General features: G+C 40.0%; 1 protein-coding gene across 5 annotated transcripts in view; it reads left to right on the forward strand.

The window, feature by feature from the left end:
• The window catches only part of babam2 (BRISC and BRCA1 A complex member 2), a 210,104-nt gene that overhangs the window by 159,819 nt on the left and 25,875 nt on the right, over nt 1–24,410 (forward strand). For all 5 annotated transcript variants that reach the window (XM_043687225.1, XM_043687226.1, XM_043687222.1 and 2 more), the window contains exons 8-9: nt 11,134–11,233; nt 17,994–18,064. In XM_043687225.1, the coding sequence (XP_043543160.1) occupies nt 11,134–11,233; nt 17,994–18,064 (171 nt within the window). The remainder of the gene's footprint in view (nt 1–11,133; nt 11,234–17,993; nt 18,065–24,410) is intronic.

The following is a 24,410-nucleotide window of genomic DNA, read 5'->3' on the forward strand; positions in this document are numbered from 1 at the left end:
GGTAGGTATAGGACAGGTGTTAGTGGTAGATTCTTTACTCGGATAGTCGTGAGTTCATGGAATGCCCTGCCAGTAGCAGTGGTGGACTCTCCCTCTTTATGGGCATTTAAACGGGCATTGGATAGGCATATGGAGGATAGTGGGCGAGTGTAGGTTAGGTGGGCTTGGATCGGCGCAACATCGAGGGCCAAAGGGCTTGTACTGCGCTGTATTTTTTCTATGTTCTATGTTCTCAGTCTCATGTTCTACTCTGTCTGCTGAGTGCTATAATTCTTTCACTGACACTTCCTCCATTCTAATTAAATATCTTTATTTCTTCACGAGTCCCTCCTCTGATGCCTTTTGAAAATAATTTATCCATTTATTCCTCCTTGTTGCAGTTTTTTTTAACCTTCCTATGGCCTCAATCTTGATTATGGCTCCAGCAGTCTTTACCAATTGCTTAAATATTCCTTCATGCCGTACTGAAGGTAATGTTACTCTTTCCTATTCCATGCTACCATGTATTCATATATTGTTGCAAAGGTGTAGTGACAGTCTGTCTAAGCATTGACTGTTTTGCCCCTTTTGCTAACTGCAGAGCATATGTCAAGGCAGTTAAGGGCTGAGTAGTCCCCAGACATTTGTCCCGTCTACACACCTCCTCTTTTTCAGTCCCTGCAGAAATCGCTTTTTGAAGGGCTCATCATTATTTCGTCGTAATATTTCTGCAAATCATTAACTCTATTCCATAGAGTTCCATATCCAACAATTCCATATCCCCTCCCCAAGTTGCTTCTCCTCTTTTATATGCAGCAAGGCACTCATAGGTTAGTTTTATGAACCATGGTTTTTTAATATTCATTCACAAGATGAAATCTAGGCAAACTTTTATTGCCTGTCTCTAATTGCCCCCAGGACAGTTAGGAGTCAACAATGGATTCACGATCATCATTGGATTCTTAATTTCCAGATTTTTATTGAATTCCAATTCCACCATCTGCCATGGCAGGTTTTGAACCAAGATGTCCAAGAAGTTTCCTGGGTCTCTGGAGTAACAGTCCAATGATAATACCACTAGACCATCGCATCCCCTGCCTTGCATTTTTGGATTTGGAGGTGAAGTGCACAAAATGGGAAAACATGTTGCTGGGTGTGTCCTATTGGTTGTGTATTATTTGCATACCTAAAACAGTCAAGGAAAGATAGAGGCTCAAATATGTAAACACATTGGGAGAACAGTAAGACAGTAACAGGGATTTTAATGACCCAAATATAAATTTGGATATTTTTACTGTCACTCGGGAAGGGAAAAACAACACCTGAATTATATATAGGAGAATTTCCTTTAGCCAGTAAGAAGAAAGCCTATTGAGAGAGAGAGAGAAAACAGTTCTGGAACTGATATTTGGAAATGAACCCAGGCAGATGAAAGGCATAGCCTTAGGCAGGCATTTTAGAGATAGTGACAATAACTTAATAACTTAGATTTAGAATGGCTATGGAAAAGGATAAGGATGGGCTGAGATTAAAAATCCTAAACTGGGGTGAGATCTGACTTTACTAAAATAATATACGATTTGACTCAAGTGGATTAGGACTAGGAGCAGCTGTTTGTAGGTAAACGTTTGTCAGCAGTCAAGGAGGAAATACAGGTTGTTCCACGATAACGCACGTTTCCTCAGCACAAATTAGCTATAACGCGATTGACGAATTGTGGACATTGTTTGCATAACGTGAACTTTCCACTGAACAGGTAGAGTGATTTTCTATTAGTGATCTTCTACAGCACAGTTTTCTAAACTGGGTTTCCATAGCGCGAAGATGAAACTCTTAAATTATAGCAGATTGACCTGTAGTGCAAGCACAGGCCCAGTGTGTTTCTGTAAAGACAAAGAGTGGGATTAAGACTGGATGTAAAGTGATATAAGGGTTAGGATTAGGAAAAAAAAGAGAAGGTTATGGCAGATCCAGAAGGCTCAATACGACAGAATATCATAAGAAGCAGGAGATACTCCTGGGTTTACGGCCTTAAAATTGGATAAATCTGCACTTCCAGATGAGGTGAATCCCCGGCTGATGAACGAGGCAAAGGAAGAGATATCAGGGAGCCTGGCAATAATTTTCAAATTGTCTCTGGTTACAGGTGAGGTTGCAGAGAAAGCATTCTGAGGAATAGAATACATCTGCACTTGGAGACACATGAAACAATCAGAATAGTCAGCATGAATTTGTGATGGGAAAGACATGTTTGATAAGTTTGGTGAAATGTCTTGAGGAGGTAGCCAGGGGTTTTGATGCTGGTATCATATTTGATGTGGCATACATGGACTTTAGAAACACTTGCTTCATGGCAGACTGGTCAAGAAAGTAAGAAGTAAGAAGCCAGTGGGATCTAAGAAATGTTGGCACATTGGATATAAAAATTGGCTGAGAGATAGGAAGCAGACCATGACAGTTGAGGGATTTTTCTGTGACTGGAAGTCTATTTCCACTGGGATTGCACAGGGCTCAGTGCTGGGACATTTGCTGTAAGTGGTGTACGCTAATGATTTGCATTTAAATGTTGACAATATGATCGATAAGTTTGAGCGTGATATGAAGATTGGTAGGGTGGTAAATAATGAGGATGACTGCGATAAATTGCAGGAGAATATCAACGAATTGATAAACTGGGCAGAACAGTGGCAAAAGGAATTGATACAGAAAGGCATGAGATAATACCCTTGGGGAGAGCAAACATGGCAAAGGATTATACCATGAATGAGAGGACCCTCCCGTTCAGGGAAGAACTGTAATCAGAAAGACCTTGGAGTGCATGTCTACAGATCCCTGAAAGAAGTAGGGCAGCTAGATAAGGTGGTTAAGAAGGCATATCTGGATTACTCCTGATGCTACAGGCTAGTGAGAGTAGGAATTGGAGGATAGAGCAGATGAATGCATAGCTGAGGAGCTGGTGCAGGGGAGAAGGGTTCACATTTTTGGATCATTGGAATCTCTTCTAGGGTAGAAGTGACCTGTTTAAGAAGGATAGACTGCACCTGAATTGGTGGGGAACTAATATACTGGCAGGGAAATTTGCTAGATCTGCTCAGGAGGATTTAAACTAGAAAGGTGGGGTGTGGGACCCAGAAAAACAGTGAGAAATGAGGTCAATCTGAGACTCGTACACTTGGGAAAGGGAGTGAATCAAACAGTCAAACTGATAAACTAAACTGCATTTATTTCAATGCAAGAGGTCAAACAGGGAAGGCAGATGAACTCAGGGCATGATTAGAAACATGGGACAGGGATTTCATAGTAATCACAGAAATGTGGCTCAAGGATGGACAGGACTAGCAGCTTAATGTTCCAGGATACAAATGCTATAGGAAGGATAGAAGAGGGTGGGGGGTGGCACGAGAGGAAGGGGCGTGGTGTTTTGGATAAGGGATGGCATGACTGCCGTACTTATGGAGGATATTCCTGGGAATGCATCCAGGGAAGTTATTTGGGTGGAACTGAGAAATAAGAAAGGGATGATCATCTTATTGGGATTCTATTACAGACCTCCTAATAGTCGGGAGAAATTGAGAAACAAATTTGTAAGGAGATTTCAGTTATCTGTAAGAATAATAGGATGGCTACGGTAGGGGATTTTAACTTTCCAAACATTGACTAGGACTGCCATAGTGTTAAGGGTTTAGATTGAGAAGAAGCGTGCACAAGAAAATTTTCTGATTCAGCATGTGGATGTATCTACTGGAGACCTCTATCCCTGATGAAGGGCTTTTGCCCAAAACATCGATTTTCCTGCTCCTCAGATGCTGCCTGACCTGCTGTGATTTGCCAGCACCACTCTGATCTAAACTCTGGTTTCCAGCATCTGCAGTCCTCACTTTTGCCAAGGTGCAAAACTTGACCTACTCTTGGGAAATAAGGCAGAGCAGGTGACTGAGGTGTCAGTGGGGGAGCACTTTGGGGCCAGCGACCATGATCCTTTTAGTTTTATAGTGATGGAAAAGCATAGACTGGATCTAAAAGTTGACATTCTAAATTGGAGGAAGGCTAATTTTGATGGTATTAGGCAAGAACTTTCAAAATCTGATTGGGGGCAGATGTTCACAGGTAAAGCGATGGCTGGAAATTGGGAAGCCTTCAAAAATGAGATAACGAGTCCAGAGACAGTATTTTCCTGTTAGGGTGAAAGGAAAGACTAGATAGGTATAGGGAATGCTGGATGATTAGAGAAATTGAGGTTTTGGTTAAGAAAAAGAAGGAAGCCTATGTCAGGTATAGATAGGAGAGATCGAGTGAGTCCTTAGAAGAGTATAAAGACAGTAGGAGTATTCTTCAGAGAGAAATCAGGAGGGTAAAAAGAGGACATAGTTTTGGCAAATTGGGTTAAGAGAATCCAAAGGGTTTTTACAAATACATTAAGGACAAAAGGGTAACTGGGGAGAGAATAGGGCCCCTCAAAGATCAGCAAAGCAGTCTGTGTGTGGAGCCGCAGGAGATGGGGGAGATACTAAACGAGTATTTTGCATCAGTATTTCCTGTGGAGAAGGACATAGAAGATACAGAATGTGGCGTAAAAGATGGTGACATCTTGAAAAATGTCCTTATTACAGAGTAGGTGGTACTGGATGTCTTGAAACGCTTAAAGGTGGATAAATCCCCAGGTCCTGATCAGGTGTACCCAAGAACTCTGTGGGAAGCTAGAGAAGTGATTGTTGGGCCCCTTGCTCAGATATTTGTATCATTAATAGTCGCAGGTAAGGTGCCACTATTTAAGATAGCCAGGGAACTATAGACCGATGATCCTGACATTGGTGTTGGGCAAGTTGTTGGAGGGAATCGTGAGGGACGGAATTTACATGTATTTGGAAAGGCAAGGACTGATTAGGGATAGTCAGCATGGCTTTGTGCATGGGAAATCATGTCTCACGAACTTAATTGAGTTTTTTGAGGAAGTAACAAAGAGGATTGATAAGGGCAGAAAGGTGGACGTGATCTATATGGACTTCAATAAGGCTTTCAATCATGTTAGCATGGTTAGATCTCGTGGAATACAGGGAGAACTGGCTCGAAGATAGAGGGTTGCTTTTCAAACTGAAGGTCAGTGACCAGTGGTGTGCCACAAGGATCGGTGCTGGTCCATTTTTTTTTGTCATTTATATAAATGTGAACATAGGAGGTATAGTTAGTACATTTGTAGATGACATCAAAATTGGATGTGTAACGGACAGGAAAGAAGATTACCTCAGAGTACAACGGGATCTTGATCAGATGCCAAAGGGTTGAGGAGTGGCAGATGGAGTTTAATTCAGTTAAATGTGAAAAGCAATTCTTAGCAGGACTTATACACTTAATGGTAAGATCCTGGGGAGTGTTGCTGAACAAAGAGACCTTGGAGTGCAGAATAATAGTTCCTTGAAAGTAGAATTGCAGCTAGTTCGGATAGTGAAGAAGGTGTTTGGTGTGCTTTTTTTTATTGGTCAGAGCATTGAGTATAGGAGTTGAGAGGTCATGTTGCGGTTGTACAGGACATTCGTTCAGCCACTTTGGAATATTGCAATTATGCAATTCTGGTCTCCTTCCTATTGGAAGGATATTGTGAAACTTAAAAGGTTTCAGAAAAGATTTACAAGGATGTTGCCAGGATTAGAGGATTTGGGCTTTAGGGAGAGGCTAAAGACAGTGAGGCTGTTTTCCCTGGAGCGTCAGATGCTGAGGGGTGACCTTATAGAGGTTTTTAAAATCATGGGAGGCATGGATAGGATAAATAGACAAGGTCTTTTTCCTGGGGTGTGAGAGTCTAGAACTAGAGGGCATAGGTTCAGGGTGAGAGGGGAAAAATATAAAAGGGACCTAAGGGGCATCTTTTTCACGAAGAGTGTGGTGCGTGTGTGGAATTAACTGCTAGATGAATTGGTGGAGGCTGGTACAATTGCAGCATTTAAAAAGCATCTGGATGGGTATACGAATAAGAAGGAGCTGGAAATGTGTTGCTGGAAAAGCGCAGCAGGTCAGGCAGCATCCGGGGAACAGGATGTTCCTGTTCCCTGGATGCTGCCTGACCTGCTGCGCTTTTCCAGCAACACATTTCCAGCTCTGATCTCCAGCATCTGCAGACCTCACTTTCTCCTCATACGAATAAGAAGGGCTTACAAGGATATGGGTCAAGTGCTGCCAAATGGGACTAGATTGGGTTAGGATATTTGGTCGGCATGGACGAGTTGGACCGAAGGATCTGTTTCCATGCTGTATATCTCTGACTCTATGGCGTAGAATACAAGGACAATGAGGTAATGCTGGAACTGTGTAAAATGCTGATTATGCTACAACAGGAGCACTGTTTGTAATTCTGATCATCACGTTATAGGAAAGAGGTGATTACACTCGATGGCGTGTGGAGGAGATTTAGGTATAAGAGAAGATTGGGTAGGCTGAGTTTGTCTTCCTTTAATCAGCAAAGATTGAGAGGGGACCTAATCAAAATAAATATCAGTATGAGAGACAAAAATTGCATTTAAAAAAACAATTACTTTATGTATTAGTGGAGAGTCAGTAACTAGCAGGCTTAGATTTAAAGTAAGATGTGGAAGTCTAAAAAGGGAGTTGAGAATACATTGTCTTTGTAATCTATGTCATAGAGTCAAAGAGATGTTCAGCATGGAAACAGACCCTTCAGTCCAAACTATGATTGGAACCTGGAATTCACTGCCTAAAAGGGTAGTTGAGTCAGAAACTCTCATAACATATAAACATTATTTAGGAATTCACTTGCATTGCATTGCTCTCAAAGCTGTGGGCCAAAAGATTAGAAAACAGGATTTGTGTAGATGGCTCTTCATTGACCAACTTTGATACAATGAGCTGAATGACTTCCTTCTATGCCATAAACATTTAAATCTGAGATCTAGGGCAGCTACAGTAGCTTCTGCCTAATTCTGCACCTGACCACCCACCTTGAGAGCCTGTCGGGTAACACTTGCCCTACTGGTAAGTCCAATTTTGGTGTTTTCTGGTGGTCAAGCCCCATATCTTCCTTGAACATTTTTGAAGAATTCCAGATTGTCCCTGTTCACATTGTCATTTCCTGAACTGAACATATTCCACCCATTTTCGTTCTGCATAGTCCATCACACTTTCTCTTCTCTGTTGTATAATTGAGGTAATAGATTCCCAAATGCTCTGCCCTGCATCTAGGGCAGCATCAGCGATACATTTAAATACTTTTGAAAGTCTTCAACTGATACATCTTTTATTTTTAGTCCATTCCCCTCACTCGTGTGCCAACCTTTCCGAGGGCATTTGCCAGCATATGAGCATTGGTTGGGTGCATTGTGTGGACATACTCTACAGAACTCCACATTCCCAACTCTGTTTTAACTAGGATAGTTCTTGCAGTAACATCTGACTTTCTCCAAGAATAAAAGGGTGACAGTGACCAGTTCTACCCAAATCAGAACATGAACTGCGTGGCAGTAGTTTAACCAATTTAGTCTATGCACCAGACTGACAGATTTTGCACTACTTATGACTTGAGTGCCTACATATGAGTCAAAGGATCAAGCATTCCTATTGCTTTAATATTTATTTTGTTCCTTCCACCAAACCTGCTGAGCTTGAGTGTCTCCCAGATCCCAGCTATCCTTCCATATCTGATCTATGAAATTCTTATGTTTCAGATACACATACCACAATATGGACTCCTCCTTGGCCATGTTCCCTCTGGGCATCCTCGCCCTTAGCCGTTATCCCATTCCCATCACCACATGAAATTTTACTATATACTGTCATTCCCCCATCACTGATCCAGGCACAGTTTTTCATCTGCATTGTGTCTTCTGCCTCAGAAGTCCTGCTAATTGCGCTAGGCTGTTTTGGATGGGAAGGCATAACCCAGTACATGAGCTCGAGGTAACAGTCATCCTTATTCAAGAAATTAGAGGGGAGCCAAAGGACAGAGTGACATCTGTCCTGTGATTTCCAAAGTATTTTATCGTACTAAATTGCACATGATCCACCAACTAGGCAAGAGGTTACATCTGCATTTATACTGCACAATTAATATATTTATCCTTTTTATGTCATTGTCCACCCATTCCCAGAAATGGTTGCTTTGTATTAAGTTTTGTTGGGCAGAATTTGTCTACTCCCTCTGCTTGCTGAGATATGTTTGTGCAACATTGAGATTCATTCAATGTAAATTAATCTGGTTCTACTGCATTTGCTGCTCACAACGTGGTCTCTTCTACATTGGTGAAACAACACTTAAACTGGGTGACTGCTTCGCAGAACATCTGTGTCCTATCTGCAAAGTAGACCCCAAGATTCCAGTTGCCTGCCACTTCAACACACCTTTTGACCTAGCCAACATCTCTGTCACAGGCTTGTTGCAGTGCTCAAGCTGGAAGAACAACACCTCTTTTTTTTTCCCCGCTTGAGAACTCTACAGCCTTCTAGACTCTATCGAGTTCAACAATTTTCGGGCCATGTTCTTACCCCAATCTCCACACACCAGATGGGAGCAAATGACTGCAGATGCTAGAATTAGTACTGAAAGCAAAAGTGCTGGAGACTTGATGAAGAATCATCTAGTCTCGAAACATTAGCTTGCTTTCTTTTCATGGATGCTTCCTAGCCTGCTGTGATTGCCAGCATTTTTTGTTTCCCCCACACACCAGTCCTTCTCACATGGTCTACTATTACACACAACCCATTGTTAACCACTAACAATCCCCGTTAACAGCTATTCACCCTCCTAGCCTGATCATTATCCATTCCTTTTGTCAGTCCAACTGTTCTCTCACTTTGGGCTTTTTCTCCACCTGTCCCTCGCCCTTCCCGATCTCTTGCATAAAAACCAACATTTCCCAACCTGCCACCGGACCCGAAACGTTAACTCTGATTTCTCTCCACAGATGCTGCCAGACCTGCTGAGCTTTGCCAGCAATTTCTGTTTTTGTTTCTGATTTTTAGCATCTGCAGTTCTTTTAGATTTTATTTAGTTTTTAACACTTTCAGTAATTCTAATTGTTTATCAAACACAGGCAATTTGTTTAAGTGCTCAGGACTTTTTGTTTGTGCAGATTGGAATGGTGCTGGAAAAGCACAGCAGGTCAGGCAGCATCCGAAGAGCAGGACAATTGACGTTTCAGGCAAAAGCCCTTCATTAGGAAGGAAACTGGTGAAGTCCTCATTTCCCCTCCTGGCCACCTTACCCCAGTTCCAACCTTCACATGACACCAGATTCTTGTCCAGTAGGTTTATTTAAAATCACAAGCTTTCAAAGAGCTGCTCATTCATCAGCTTGTGATTATGAATAAACCTGTTGAACTATAATCTAGTATCGTGTGACTTCTGACTTCATATTCTGTATATCAGTTTCAGTTTCCAACATGTACTAGGGCTAGTTTAGATCAGTATCACTGTTTCACTTTCCAGTAAAGCAAGAGAGAGCAATGTGACTGGCAGCAAAGTACTGTAGATTTTAAAGAATGCAGACTAAAAGTACTGGAGAAACTTAGTGGGTCTTGCAGCATCTGGGGAGAGTGAAACAGAGATAACGTGTTGTGTCCACTATGATTCTGAAACTCTTAGTTCCATAGAAAAGTCATTTTGAGTTCAAAACATTAACTTTCTCTCTCTACAGATGCTACCAGACCTGCTGAATTTTTCCAGCAATTTGTTTGTATTTCATGTAGAGTGGAATTGTGACAGCTTCTTATTGAATGCTTTACTTAAAAAGAAAGAAATGCATTAAAATTAATACACAATTGCATCTAATTTTGCTGTGATAAAGCTTCACGTTCTATCTTTACCCAAAATATCAATCATAAAATGTATGTGAATAGTTTGCATCTCTCTAGTTTGAGACTATAATCTAGAATTACCATGCAAAATATAATTAAAATGTACAAACATGTCCAAATGACCACAGGTAAATGCTTTCAGTAGTACCAAACGATTTGTTTGTTGTGAAAGTATAAAACAATAGCCAATATTATTGGAAGAGACTATCTCTTTGCTGCAAAAATTAAGAAGCTGTGAAGATGTAATAGGACCTGTGCTATGCAGTTAAAGATTCTTCATCGGGCTCATCTGGCCCCAGATCGTCTTGTGAAAATTAAGCACAAAGCATCTTCAATGTGCCCCAAATGTAAAACAAATATGGGTACCCTCACTCATTGTCAGTGGTCCTGCTTCGTGTGTATTGGAGTGCTGTGGCAGGAGTAATAGAGAGGGTCTTGGGGACCGAAGTCAAGGTAGACCCGGTCTCTTTGCTTCTTGGTTTGCCGAATTTACCTCGCTTAGATGTACATGGGGGAAAAAGCTTTTTAACATTCTCACTTTTTGTGCGAGGAACAACATTCTGATGTGCTGGATGTCTGAGAACCCACTGGGTTTGTCAGGGTGGTATAACTTAATGATGGAACATATTTCTTTAGATATTTTACAAATATGGTGCACTAGAAAATGAACAACTTTTACAAGACATGGCAGCCCTTTTTGAATTATTTGGAAGCAAATCTGTCTGCCATTTTGATTAGTACTTTTGTCTAGCCATGATGGTTTGGTCTGTTAAAGCTAATGCCATGAGAGGAAGAATTTCGAACAAATGTGGGTTTAATAATTCATGCTGTCGAAGGTTGGGGCTTTGGTCTTGTTGCACTAAGCGACATTAATTATATTTATTGATTTGTAATAAGCGTAGTTTTGATTTCTTTTGTAGAATAGTATAGTAGTTGGGTTTGTTATTTTTGATGTTATGGTGCTATATTTTCATATTTTTGGAACTTTCTAATTTTGTAAAGAAAGATTTTTCAATCATTTTTTTTTTAAAAGGTGGCTGTGAAGAACTAGTCTTTAACAAGCTGAAAGAAATTCCAGCTCTTCACAGGTCAAAAAAACACTTGTTGCATCACATTATGAAAGCTGATTAGCATCAGGCACTTCTGAGTCAATATAAATTTGATGAATGCTGCCAACTTTTACCTCTCACTCAATTCAGAGTCAAACCATTTGAGGAGCAATCAAGTTCTTGTTGTTTTGGCGTGGGGGATCCATAATCTTTATAATGACATTTAATTTAATTATTCAGCAATAATATCCCTTGATTGTTATGACATTTTAATGTAAACAACATTTTTCCTTCTGTGTATACAGTGCGCTTGGTGGGACCTCTGCTCTCCATATCCCAGCGTTTCCCAATGGTGGTTGTCTCATTGATTACGTGCCACAAGTTTGCCAATTGCTCAATAATAAGGTAACACTAAAGTTGAAATTCATTATTCAGTTGTATTTTATTTTGAAGTAGTAGAGATTATTTAGGCATTCAGTTGGAACTGGCTTCTATGGTAGATTGAAGAATTCAAGAACAGAAGTCAGGAACCAGTTTCTGCTTTTCCTAGGCTGTTGGCTGATTTGCGATGTAGTCAGAGTTGGGGCTTTAATTTCTCCCTGCCAGATCTTACTTTTCAAGCAAATCAGTCATTGTTATTTGTATCCATGTGATTGATATCAGTATAGTATGTAACTTGCACCAACATCAATCTTTAATTAATTTTCAAATGTAACTGCAATCCAACTGTGTGCCTGTGTTCTCTGAAGGACATTACAATGGCAGACCAGGTAACAACGACATGCTGAATGTATGAAACGAACATAGAAAATCTGATTAACACTTGTGAAATATTGTTAGCACAGTTTTAACCACCAAGATCTGTTTCCATTTGATATTTTGAATGTGTTAACAATGAAGGACACCATATACAAGAAGAAACATTGAACGCATGTGTGACGAAGCTGCTCCTTTAACAAGGTTATGCAGTCCTTGGTATTTTTCAGAGAGGTTGTAAATGATACAGACTCCGAAAAATCTGCAGATTGAAGGGTTTTAGGGCCAATTTAATAATAGCTACCAGAAATTCCCTCAGGCAGAAGGCTTTCAAGTTTTAAAAAGAAACCCTTGTACAATGAAAAGGGTGTGGCCCGTTCTCCCAGCTCTGCTTTTCTCCCGTTTGGTTTTTTTAGCAGTAGTGTGAAGAAAGGCTGCTGGACCCAAAAAAGCAGGTCCAGCTTGGTTCTCTCTCTCTCTCTCTCTCTCTCTCTCTCTCTCTCTGCCTTCTATCCTGTAAGAACTGGTGTTTGATTTTACCTTTTGTGCCAAGGGCTGTTTTTGGGGATTGTTACAAGCATTTGGAACAGCATCATTAAGTTAGGATGATCTGTTGGGTTCTTGGAGAAGTTAAGTTATTCGGTAAACTGTTTGCAGTTGTTGGTGTTTCATTCAATAATCTTGTAAATAAATGCTGTATTGTTTACAACTAAGTGGTTTGACCAGCGGATTCTCTCCTGGAATATCCACTCTACACCTGCCTAAAACAACTAGCAAAGTTAGGGTCTGGGCTATCTTCTTGAAATGTTTTGAGGGGGTCTGGCCTAGTCCATAACACTTGTGATAAAGTACAATAATAGTGATGGATGAGTTTAATCTACATGTAAACTGGAAACATTTGATTAATAATAGTAGCCTTAATGAGGAGTTTATGAAATATATTTGAGGCAATTTCTTAATAACACATTCTGGAACTGACCCTTATTAGGCTATGCTAAATCCTGTCACATTATACAATATAAAGTTTATTAGTAATTAGATTAGATTAGATTACTTACAGTGTGGAAACAGGCCCTTCGGCCCAACAAGTCCACACCGCCCCGCCGAAGCGCAATCCACCCATACCCCTACATTTACCCCTTACCTAACACTACGGGCAATTTAGCATGGCCAATTCACCTGACCTGCACATCTTTGGACTGTGGGAGGAAACCGGAGCACCCGGAGGAAACCCACGCAGACACGGGGAGAACGTGCAAACTCCACACAGTCAGTCGCCTGAGGCGGGAATTGAACCCAGGTCTCTGGCGCTGTGAGGCAGCAGTGCTAACCACTGTGCCACCGTGCCGCCCACTAATCTCAATGTAAAATCACTCCAAATGAGTGGCAATGAGAATATGATTGAATTTTAAATCAATTTTGAAATGCAGAAGATTGGATCTAAGACACAAATTTTGAAGTTAAGAATGAATAACTGCATGGGCATGAAAGCTGAGCTCGCTGAAGTGAACTGGCATACTTAACCAGGAGATCGATCGATAGAAACATTAGTTGCAGACATTTAGGAGATATTTTAGAGTACATGCAAAAAATGCATTCCAACTGTAAATAAAAATTCCTATAGTAAACAGAAACTCCAATATGAAGATCCACCATCTGAGGTTAACTAAAGAAGTTAAGGAGAACATCATATGTAAGGGAAAGGTATGTGATTACACAAAGATATAGGGCGGGTCAGACGACAGGTTAAAATGCAAATAACAGCAAAAAATGACTTATAAGTTCATTAAGAGCGTGAAAGGAAGTTAGTTAGACATGGAAAGACGGGTGGCAAGGTTTTCTATAGTTAGCTAAAAAGGAATAAAGTAAATAAAGTGAGTGTTGACCCTTTAGAGAGTGATTAGTACCAGATTACAAAGAAATTGCACATGTAATGATAAATATTTTGCTTCTGTTTTTGCTATAGATGATACAGAAAAATGATCCCAGCAAAACCTCTAAATCAAGGGGTTGAAGAAAGGAAGGAACCTTATGAAATTATAATCACCAGTAGTACTGAGCAAACTGATATAGCGGCACTTGATAAGTCTCCAAGCCTTGATGGTCTTCATCATAGCACCTTAGAGTGGCTTATGAACAATGCATTTACTTTCCAAATTCCATTAGATCCTACAAAGTTTCCATTAGACTGGAAAGTAACACATATAACTCCCCGATACAAAAGGGAATGACACAAAACAAGAAAGTGTGGTAGTTTGGTCATGGGGATGGGAGTGTTAGAATCAATCATCAAGGAGATTATGACTGGGCACATGGAAAAGATTAAGGTAACCATGAAGAGTCAACATGATTTTGTGAAAGGGAAATCTGTTTAACCCATTTATCGAAACTTTTTGAAGGAGTAACGTACTCTCTCGGTGAAAGGGAGTCTGTTGATGGATTTCAGTAAGCTCTTGACAAGATTGCACATAAAAGCTGTTGTGTCGAGTGGGACCTCATTGTACAGGGAAACATATTAGCGTGGATAGAAGATTTTGCTGTCTGGCTGAAAACAGAATGCGTATGTGCATCCCTTTCATATTGGCGAAATATGATAAGTACAGGCACTCGTGTTGTGGCTCAATTTTTATATGAAGAATGGATTGAAGGGATGATGGCTAAATTTGCAGAAAAGCACAAAGATAAATGAGAAATGAAATACAGTAGACCCCCGTACCCACAGGAGATACAATCCTAAACCTATCACGGAAGCCTGAAACCCCGGATCGAAGTGAACCCATTCATTTAAATGGGAAATTTACCTTCCCGGCAGCCCCCAGGTCTCTGGTTCTGGGAGGTTCCCAAAAATATGTCAAGGCCACAGTAAACTTTGGGTTACTGAAACCGCAGAAAACAATTGTACAGACCCAAGGGTTGCCCTGTAACACAAATGCAGTCTGATAGATTCGGTATGAGAAACTTTTTGGCAGATGGAGTTTAATATGGGGAACATATGTAGAAATTTATTTTGGCAAGAAGAACAAAAGTGCATAGTATTACTAAAATGGAGAATGATTGCAGAATTCTGAGGTGCATAGGGATCCAGCGCATGAGTTTCAGAAAGGTAGTATTAGGTAGAGCAAGTAATTGGAAAGCCAGTGGAATCTGAAAAATCGAATACAAGGCTTTGTTATGAGATAATTTAACCCTAAATATACAGGGCATTGGTAAGACCACACCTTAATTACTGAGTGCAGTTTTGATCTCCCTTTTTTAGGAAAGCTATAATGTAACGAAGATGGTTCAGAGGATGTTTACTTAGTTGATCCCTGGAATGAGAGGGTTGACTTATGAGGAAAGATGAGGATAGATTGGGCTTGTCCTCACTAGAATTCAGTAAAATAAGTTTGGTTTGATTCAAGTTTCTGAATGATCTTGTCTAAGTAGACATGAAAAGGAAGTTTAATCTCATGAGTTAATCCAAAACTAGGGGCACAGTTTTAAAATTGGGGATCATGGTTGCCATTTAATGACATTGAAGGAAATTTTTCTCAGAGATTTATGTGACTTTGGAACTTTCTCCCTCTAGAAGACAGTGGAGCCAGTGTGTTTGAATATTTTTACGGTGGAACTGGGTATATTCTTGCTTAGCAGTGGAATCAAAGGTTATTGGGGTGTATGGGAATGTGGAATTTGGAGCACAGACAGATGAACCTTGATTTTATAGAATGATGGGGCAGGATTGAAAGGTCAAATGTCTGGTTCTAATTTGGATATTCCTATAGCTCATCGTTCTCTTTATTCTTCTCAACTAGCTCTCCTAGCTCCACTCAGAAAATGGCCACGTGTTGCCCTGACGATAATCATTTGGTCTGAGTTCAGCACTACACAGTAACAGTATGACTAAGATTAGGAATTTACTATGTAGCTATTGAAGCTTATTCATCTGTTCATTGATCTATGCCATCAGTATGTGTACACAGTATCGGTTTAAGTCCAGTCAGGATAGATAAGATGAAAGACTCTCTCCAACAAATGTTCTAATTTGAGATAAATAGTCAAAATGAATCTCATTGGCAAGTTAATTTGCCAGTAGTTTGTACTTATAAGGATAATCTCACCTTATTTAAAATTAACATATCATGTATCTAACATAATCTGTGTACATGCTTTTCAGAAATGCATCTACTGAAAGTATTTCATTTCCTGATTTTGTTTTTCTTACAAGCTTGAAATTTAGCCCACTGAAGACGACACTTGTTGAACATTGTTCTTAATTTTTCTCAAATGCTTCCCCCCAAATGAAAAATTCAAAACAATTTGGTCTGGATCAAATCAAATAGGAGGATTGACTAGAAATAAATAATTGTTGCTCCTATAAATTAGGTAGCAGTAAAAGTGACCATGATTGCAAAATTTCAAACAATTCACAAATTTCCCTTAGGGAAAGAAACTTTAGAAGTCCAGCTGATATGTGACTCCAATAGTATGTATGTTTGAATCTTAACTGAAATGCTCTAGCAATCCACTCAAATCATTTGCCACAAGGTAAAGAGAAGATTCATTATTACAAGGGAACTAGGGATAGATAATAAATTTGTCTTGCAAAATACACTTACATTCTCAGAATGCATGTTGCAAAAGGTCACAGAAATTAATTGCTGAGCTGAAAGTATTTGCTCCTTATCTGTGCTAACAAGGGTCATGGCAGTTTGCTTGAAAATTAGTTCACCACACAATAAATATTGAACAGTAATGAATACACATCATTTGTTGTCCATTGAAAGAGGAATATTAGGTTCATATATGCGGTTTGTTCCTGAAAAGGTAGTGACTGAAATCAGAGAATTGTGGAAGAAATTACTGTCAGGTTGTAATGCTCACTCCATTTACAGGCAGGCTAGAATTAAGTCTATCAGCATCACTACTCCAGTTGTTTGCAGTAATAGAATTTAACAATGCCAAAAGAATCGTAGAATCTATCAAGTATGTGTTGCGGTTTTGTTCCAATATGAGCCTCTTTGTATAATTTCAATCTCCTGTTCAATGTTCATACCTTCTGTTTTCATTTGTTTAAAAAAAATCTGCTTGAATAGTAGATTGTGTACTATTTTTTCTCTCTGTCCTACTCTTTATAATTTATCTCATTTGTCCTCTTATTACTTCCTTACTCACCCCCAATATAACTAACCCTTCATACTAACGGCCACTTAGTTTCTTTACAAGTTATTTTACCTCAGTCAGCAAAGCAGCAATCATAAACTGTGTAAAGAAATTGCTAAAGGACCGCTTCAGTTCTAAGACGCAATTAACAATCTTCCCCAAGGCAGTTAGGGATGGCTAATAAACACTGGTAGTTCTTGGATAGTGGGCATTCCAGCAGTGCAATTCGGCGATAACATCATTGAAAAATTAGGGAACTATATTTTCGAGAAAGCTTACTTCTGTTCACAATAGCGCGATTTCAGCAGGGATCAGTTCATGCACTTCATTCTGTGCTTGTGCTGATGTCTGCGCTGAAGGCACCACGTTGTTGTGTGCATGCGTCAATGTCAGCTGCAGCTTTCTGTGAGAGGTACTGTGCAGAGAGCAGCTTTCTTACATTGTTTAAATGTACTGTGTTAAATTTACTTTTGTTTTGTTAATAAATATGATTTTAACCTTCATTCAGACTGTGCTATACTTTGTGTTAGACTTTTGAGTGATTTTTGAGCGATCACGAGTGATATTTTTTGCTGGTCTGCCCTTAACCCCACTTTTCCCATACGCCCCATGGTTTCTATTAAGCGATCTTCTACTGTGTGAGGTTTTGCTGGAATGCAACTCCAGTGTTATAGAAGAACTACCTGTACTGATCTGGCCAATGATGCTCACATCCCATAAATGAGTTTAAAATTTAATAATTTCTTATCACATATTGTCACTATTTTCAATCTTATGTAGCTATATCTTTATAGACAAGTTCATTAACTGCTTTTGCTGAAACTTTACTCCGCATACCCAGTACTGTATGGTGACAGTGTTCTGGTTGATAATCTTTCTTCAGAATAATTTTTTTCTACTTGTATGCTATTTTTATTTTCTTAATGAAATTTAATAACATGCTTACCTATTTAAAAAATATCTAGATTTCAGCAAACTGGCCCAGCACCTGCACACCTCCCCAAACTCTTCCCCCCGCCCCCCCGTCCCAACCTTGAACTTCTCTCTATGCAGAACAGTGGGTCGAGTCATATTTAATGCTGCTAGTTTGAATGAGATAATGAAATGCTGTTTTCCTGTGCTAACATCTTAATATGTCTTGCAAAGTTCATTTCATAGTTTGCTTCAAAAAATTTATCATATATATTATGATAAATATGAACTTACTGTCTTTATTTGGCTTGCTGATATTTTAATTTCCATTCATTTTTGCTTTATTTAAACCAAGGTGCAGTATATCATTCAGGGTTATCACAGACGAAGAGAGTATATTGCAGCCTTTCTAAGTCACTTTGGAACGTAAGTTTATATTTTGATACAATTGATTGTTATTACAGGATAACTTATGCAATTCTCTTTATAGTTCTGAGAAAAGACATAATTATAATTTGCAGCAGCAGACTTGAAAATATTTTCACCTTGATTTGTTGGTCATTACTTTTTGATCAGATCCAGAATATGTGAAAGGTTATTGCCCTACAAGAGCTGATGATGCAATATTCTGATCCATTTCGAATTGTTTTCACTTTCTCCTCCTAATCCATTTTTTCTTCGTTCACCTTCTTCCCTATCACTGTTTTTCGTAAACTTGAAAGTGCAGAACAATCCCCATGAAGACATTCAGAGCATTTGATGTCTTCTATGCTCAATAGATCAGCCTGGAGCATTACAATGTGTCTACACGTTGTTGGGTATTATTAACACCTTGAAAAATATTTCATTTGGGAGTAGGCTCCAAAAAGCAACTGGACCATCTGAACATCAATCCAGATGCTCTCAGTAAAAGAGGCTGTCAGGGTTTGGGAATATTCAGCCACTTTGCTAGGTCCTTGTCATGATCTGAATTGGCATTAAATTGGGGTAACAAGGATTTGAAAGTCCCCTTGCACTTTGGAGCATAAATCTGAGCGCGAGATAAGAATAGTTATACTGAAAGAAATAATACCAGAAAGGCCAATTATGCTGAACACGTAACCTTTCATGTTAATTACCTGCAAAATCATTAATTATTGCTGTTCATTCTTCCTCTGCAGTTTCAACCTATTCTATCACTACTGTGTTGTTTGAAATGAAATGATAGTTGCCCATCCTTTCTGAAAGAGTGTGGTACATGCCTTTTGCTTTCTAACGATATTTCTTCTCCATCTGGAGGAGGGTGTAAGGAGGATGGTTGCTGGATTTCACAGTCTGCCTGTAGGAATGGAAATGGCACAGTAATTTTCTTGTGCTCAGTCAGGAGAGACCATCAGAGGCACTAATATTGTCATGGTGGCTGCCTGAGTCTCTGCTCTGTCTGGCTGTATTCTGAGACCTAGATTTAAATATTTCTAGGTATGATAACCCTATAAGTATTTGACCTTTGAAGGCTTTGAGTACTACAGGTGTTTCTGGGATACTTTATCAAGTAAGTATTCAGTTATTTGTATGGGTGAAATGAGTTTGGATTACTCTGTGAGATTACTCTGTCTATATCAGCTGTTATTGGGCATTTCATTGAATTTTGAATGATATACCACGTGGGTAGGCTACTTGGCCCATCTGCTGTGTCAGCTGTTGAAAGATCAACCCATTTAAATAAGTTTCTCCACTTTTTCCATATATCCTGTAAATTCTTACTCCTCAAATACTACCTAACTCACCTTTTGAAAGTTATTCTTGGATGTGAATTAATCAACCTTTCAGGTAGGGCATTCCAATTTACAGAAGCTCACTAAGCAATTTTAAAAATCACACAACACCAGGTTATAGTCCAACAGGTTTAATTGGAAGCACACTAGCTTTCAGAGTGCCGCTCCTTCATCAGGTGGTTGTGGAGTACTCTACAACCACCTGATGAAGGAGCGGCGCTCCGAAAGCTAGTGTACTTCCAATTAAACTTGTTGGACTATAACCTGGTGTTGTGTGATTTTTAACTTTGTACACCCCAGTCCAACACTGGCATCTCCAAATCATAAGAAATTTTATTCTCCCTTCTGCTGCCTTTTTTTTTTGCAAATCACTTAGTTTACCTTCTGTGGTCACTGAAGCCTTCTGCCCCTAGGAATATTTTATCTTCATTTTATTACAGCTATTCGTAATTCCTGACACCTCTTTATATAATCACCTCTCAACCTTCTCTGTTCCAAGTAGAACAAGCTTAATTTGCCCAGTCTTACCACTTTACTGAAGTTCCTCATCTGATGTAGCTTTCTAGTACATCTCTCCTACGTCTTTTCCAAATACTTAACATCCATTCCAAAGCCAAGAATCCCATGCATATCTAATAGCCATTTCAACTTAGCCTGTTGCATTAAAAATTCACCCAACGTCTCTGTCTCTGCATCCCTTTTAAAATTGTATTAATTATGTTGTCTCTTCTCTATCCTCCTTATAAAATGTATAGCAGTAGCAACAACGTACATTTGTATAGCACTTTGAATGTAGTAAAACATCCCCAGGTGCTTCACAGAATCGTTATCAAATAAAATTTAACATCAAGCATACAGATATTGGAGTAAATGACCAAATGTTGAAGAGAGCAGGTGGGTGTAGGGAGGAAAATCGTAGAGGGATGAGATGTCCGGGAGAAATTGGAAGAGCAATATAGGCGAAAAAGCTGGAGGGAGAAATCAAGAACAATGAGAGGAGTTGGAGATTGGTGGATTGTAGGTGGGGAAAAGTCCTCCAATTAATTTATAAAGAGAGTAGCTTTTCGGATATAAAGGAAGCACTCCTGCTCCTGGCTTACAAACAGTGCTGTGAAGATAATTACCTAATGATCCAGCCTCCTCGCTCCTTTTATCAGCTGAGTTTTTCCAAACAGTGGAAAATGCTAACCCTAATCCATGCATTCTCTACTTTAAAATACTGTAAAATTGAAGCCACGCAGCTGCTTTACAGGTTGTACTCACTAACATGACATCAGAGAGCACGTTGTTAAAATTTGTGTAAGTAGTTTGAGACCTTGTAGGATTTTTAAGACTTTTAGTTCACACTCCACTCCAATGAACCAAGCACAGGCTTGGTGGCCTTCTGGCCTAGCATGACATTCTCTTAGCCCAACAATAGCGTAGCGCTGCGGTTTGCAAGTGAGCGATGCTTGGCATATCTGGTTTGGTCGTTGTTTTAATTCAGGGTGGCACGGTGGCTCAGTGTTTAGCACTTTGCCTCACAGCACCAGGGTCCCAGGTTCGATTCTAGCCTCGGGCAACTGTGTAGCGTTTGCACATTCTCCCTGTGTCTGTGTGGGTTTCCTCTGGGTGCTCCAGTTTCCTCCCACAATCCAAAGATTGTGAATTGGCCATGCTAAATTGTCCATAGTGTTAGGTGCATTAGTCAGAAGGGGATGGGTTACTCTTCGGAGGGTTGATGTGGACTTGTTGGGCCAAAGGGCGTGTTTCCACACTGTAAGGAATCTAATCTAATCAAACGTGGCATTCTGCTGGCCCAGCATGGAGTCTTCTCAGCCCAGCGTGGCCTGGTGTGACAATCTCCTAGCAGCCCACCATGGTAGTCTGCAGATGGTACATAGTGGTCTCTTGGTGTGGACTTCCAGTCTTGAGTTGATAGCAGAACAATCTCCCAGCCTCGGGAACCCTGAGGTGAAGCTGGGCGTGATCTGGAGTCGAGGCCCAGTGCAGACTGGAAGCTATGTGCCAGCATAGACTGGGTCAGAAGAACCATTTCTGAACCATTTTTTTCCTCCATTTTATAATTTTATAATTTATTCCTAAAATCTGCAATGCTGGACTTCTTTTACTTCTATTTTTCCAAGAACTGTAATTGAAAAAGCTGTACCTAGGGATCTTTGTACCTAAGATTGCACCGTAAGCAGGGACTTGTACACTTTTCACTCATTGGAGTATGTGACAATAAAGCTGATCCTAAAAAAAATTCTTATTCTCGTTCAAACCTACCTTGGAGTTTAAAATTCATCTTTTCAGGCAATCTGCAATCTTTTGGTCTTTGGAATAGTTACGTACCTATAAGAGTGAGTAGAACCCCTTTTAAGAGTTGCTTTTGAGAAGTTTCCTTCTCTTTACACTTGTACACCTCAATGCTTTATCAATTTGTGTAAAATTCAAATGAGCTGATCTAGCATTGCATCGCAATCTTATGTTAGAAGTGCCTTAGTATTAATGGCTGTTACACCATAATACGAATAGTACATTATTCATCCCATTGAGTTTCTTTATTACAGCATTGCAAAATTACTCAGACATGTGAATGAATTCAGTTAATTTGCCAAAACTATGCAAAAATACAGTTCGAGGGTGAGGTAAAAGAGGTAATAGTCAGCAATCCTCTGCTTAATGTAGCAGAAATTTAAAGCCTGTTACTGGAAGCATTTGAGGACCATGGATGGAAATGGGTGGTGTATTTGAAGGAATGTTGGTTTTTATGTTATAAATATCTGTGTCATAACCTTTCGGCTGCTGAAATATTTGGAATTTCAGTTATTTTCCATGAAAACAATTTGCCAGATGAAATTTCCTTTCTTAAATATTTATACTGCACAGTTTGAATTTGGATAAAAATATATGTATTTTCTCCACCATTATTACGATTTGAAACATTTTTGACTATCCGGGTTCTGAATTCAAACTTCACTGTGATTTGTGCACATAATCTGAATAGATATTCTAGTGAAGCATTGTGCCGGTCTTTCCTCATAAGCTTCTTGTTCCCCAACTATTTCCAGATATCTAAGTATTCTCCATCCAGTCACTGTTCAAAACCCCAGCAGGGGTCTGCAGCAAAATAAGTAGAAAGTGAAGCCGGTAGCTGCTGGAGATCAGAGTTGAGAGTGTGGTGTTGGAAACACACAGCAGGTCAGGCAGCATCTGAGGAGCAGGAGAATTGGTATTTCAGGCATAAGCCTTTCATCAGGAATGACTGATTTCAGGCATAAGCCTTTCATCAGGGGCTTATGCTCGAAACGTCGATTCTCCTGCTCCTCGGATGCTGCCTGATCTGCTGTTCTTTTCCAGCACCACACTCTCAACTCTGCAGCAGAGTAACCCAGTCATGCGACTTTCAGGAAACTTTGTTTTTAAAGAAAATCTACAACATTCACAGTGATGTTTCAACTACCTGTTTTTGAAAAAATAACTTCAAACATTTCTACAAAACTGGATGTAAATCAATTTTTCCCGCAATCCTTCAAAAGATAAGTCTTCAAAGAAATATTAAATATGAAGCATCTTCGTTATGGGCGTAATAGTGCATCTAGAAAGGAGGTTTCCACTGGCTGATGAGTCTACAACCAGGTGATGTAATCTCAGGAATGGTGTAGGAAGGCATTTCTTCATTCTTTGTAATGAATCTTTGAATATCCGTATTCCAGGGAACTGTAGATGCTTGGTCAATGAGATTTTTGTAGATTTCTTGAGACCTAATAGCATCAAGGAATATAGAAAAGTCGCTTGGAGGTAGATTATAAGCCATGATCTAACTGAATGGTGAAACAGGCTTGACATGCTGAATGGCCTATACCTGTTCTCATGTGACGTGTTGTTGGGAGACTGTCTCTAGGTAGCTATCCTGTCCCGCCCTGCCCATATCGCGCTCAGGGTTAATTGGAGAACTCCAGATTCCCAACATACCGTCATAATCTTTTAATTAATTCAGGTGGCTGTCCAGTGAAGATGAGTTTTTCAGAGACAAAAAAAACTGCAGATGTTGGATTCCAAGGTAGACAAGCAGGAGGCTGGAAGAACATGGCAAGCCAGGCAGCATCAGGAGGTGGAGAAGTCAACATTTCAGGTCTGGGGGTGGGTGTTAGGGGAGCTGCAGGTAAGGGGGGTGGGTGGCAGTGGTGGGGGAGGGTTTTGGGTGGGGAGAGGACATGGTTGTAAGGTAGGGATAGGTGAACATAAGTAGAGGGTATGACCTGGCTGGTCGATGGGAGGAATGAATCCGGTCGGTAGCTTGTAGGAAGGGTCATCAGAGGAATGGAAGAGAGGTGGAGGGGCTGGGAAGGGAGTCGGGGTTTGGGAAATGAGGTTATTTGAAATTGGAGAACTGTGTTGAATCCTCCAGGCTGTAGGCTGCCCAGGCAGAAGATGAGATGTTGTTCCTCCAATTTGCAGTCTGATTTGCTGTGGCAATGGCACATGGTGAGCTTTTAAAGCTAGAGAGCCAATACAGGGCTCCCCAAGTTGAAACCAGCATCAGGATGCCATAGCAGATAAGTGAGGAAGAGGGCTCAGCAACGCAGTACTCCAATCTTTCCAAAACTAAAAGTCCTTTTGAGTTAAGCTACCATTATGATGAGAATTGGTTTCATCAGAATCTGAGGCTGTTGCTAAGCCCAAGCAGAAATGATCTTTGACTGTGTCTGGAGCTCTGGACCTCTTGTTTGCTGCTAGGTGACTCTAATCGGGTAGCCCTAAAACACCCCTTTTACTACATCCAACCCCCAGGAAAACAATTCAGGGAGGAGACAGAAGTGAAGAATTGGTACACCTGCCCACCTTAATTCCTGCCCCTTTTGGAGTCTAAAATTACTGCCCCTGAGTCTACCATAATTTTAAAATAATTTTCATAGTTTTAGACATTTATGAGATCACTCTTCAATCTTTTCAATTTATCCGTTTGCTGATGGCTATACCTCATGCTTCTGTTTTCATTCTTGTAAATTTGTTTTACTTCCTTCATACTCCTT

Source organism: Chiloscyllium plagiosum, chromosome 3 (genome assembly GCF_004010195.1).
Source record: "Chiloscyllium plagiosum isolate BGI_BamShark_2017 chromosome 3, ASM401019v2, whole genome shotgun sequence".
NCBI lineage: Eukaryota > Metazoa > Chordata > Chondrichthyes > Orectolobiformes > Hemiscylliidae > Chiloscyllium > Chiloscyllium plagiosum.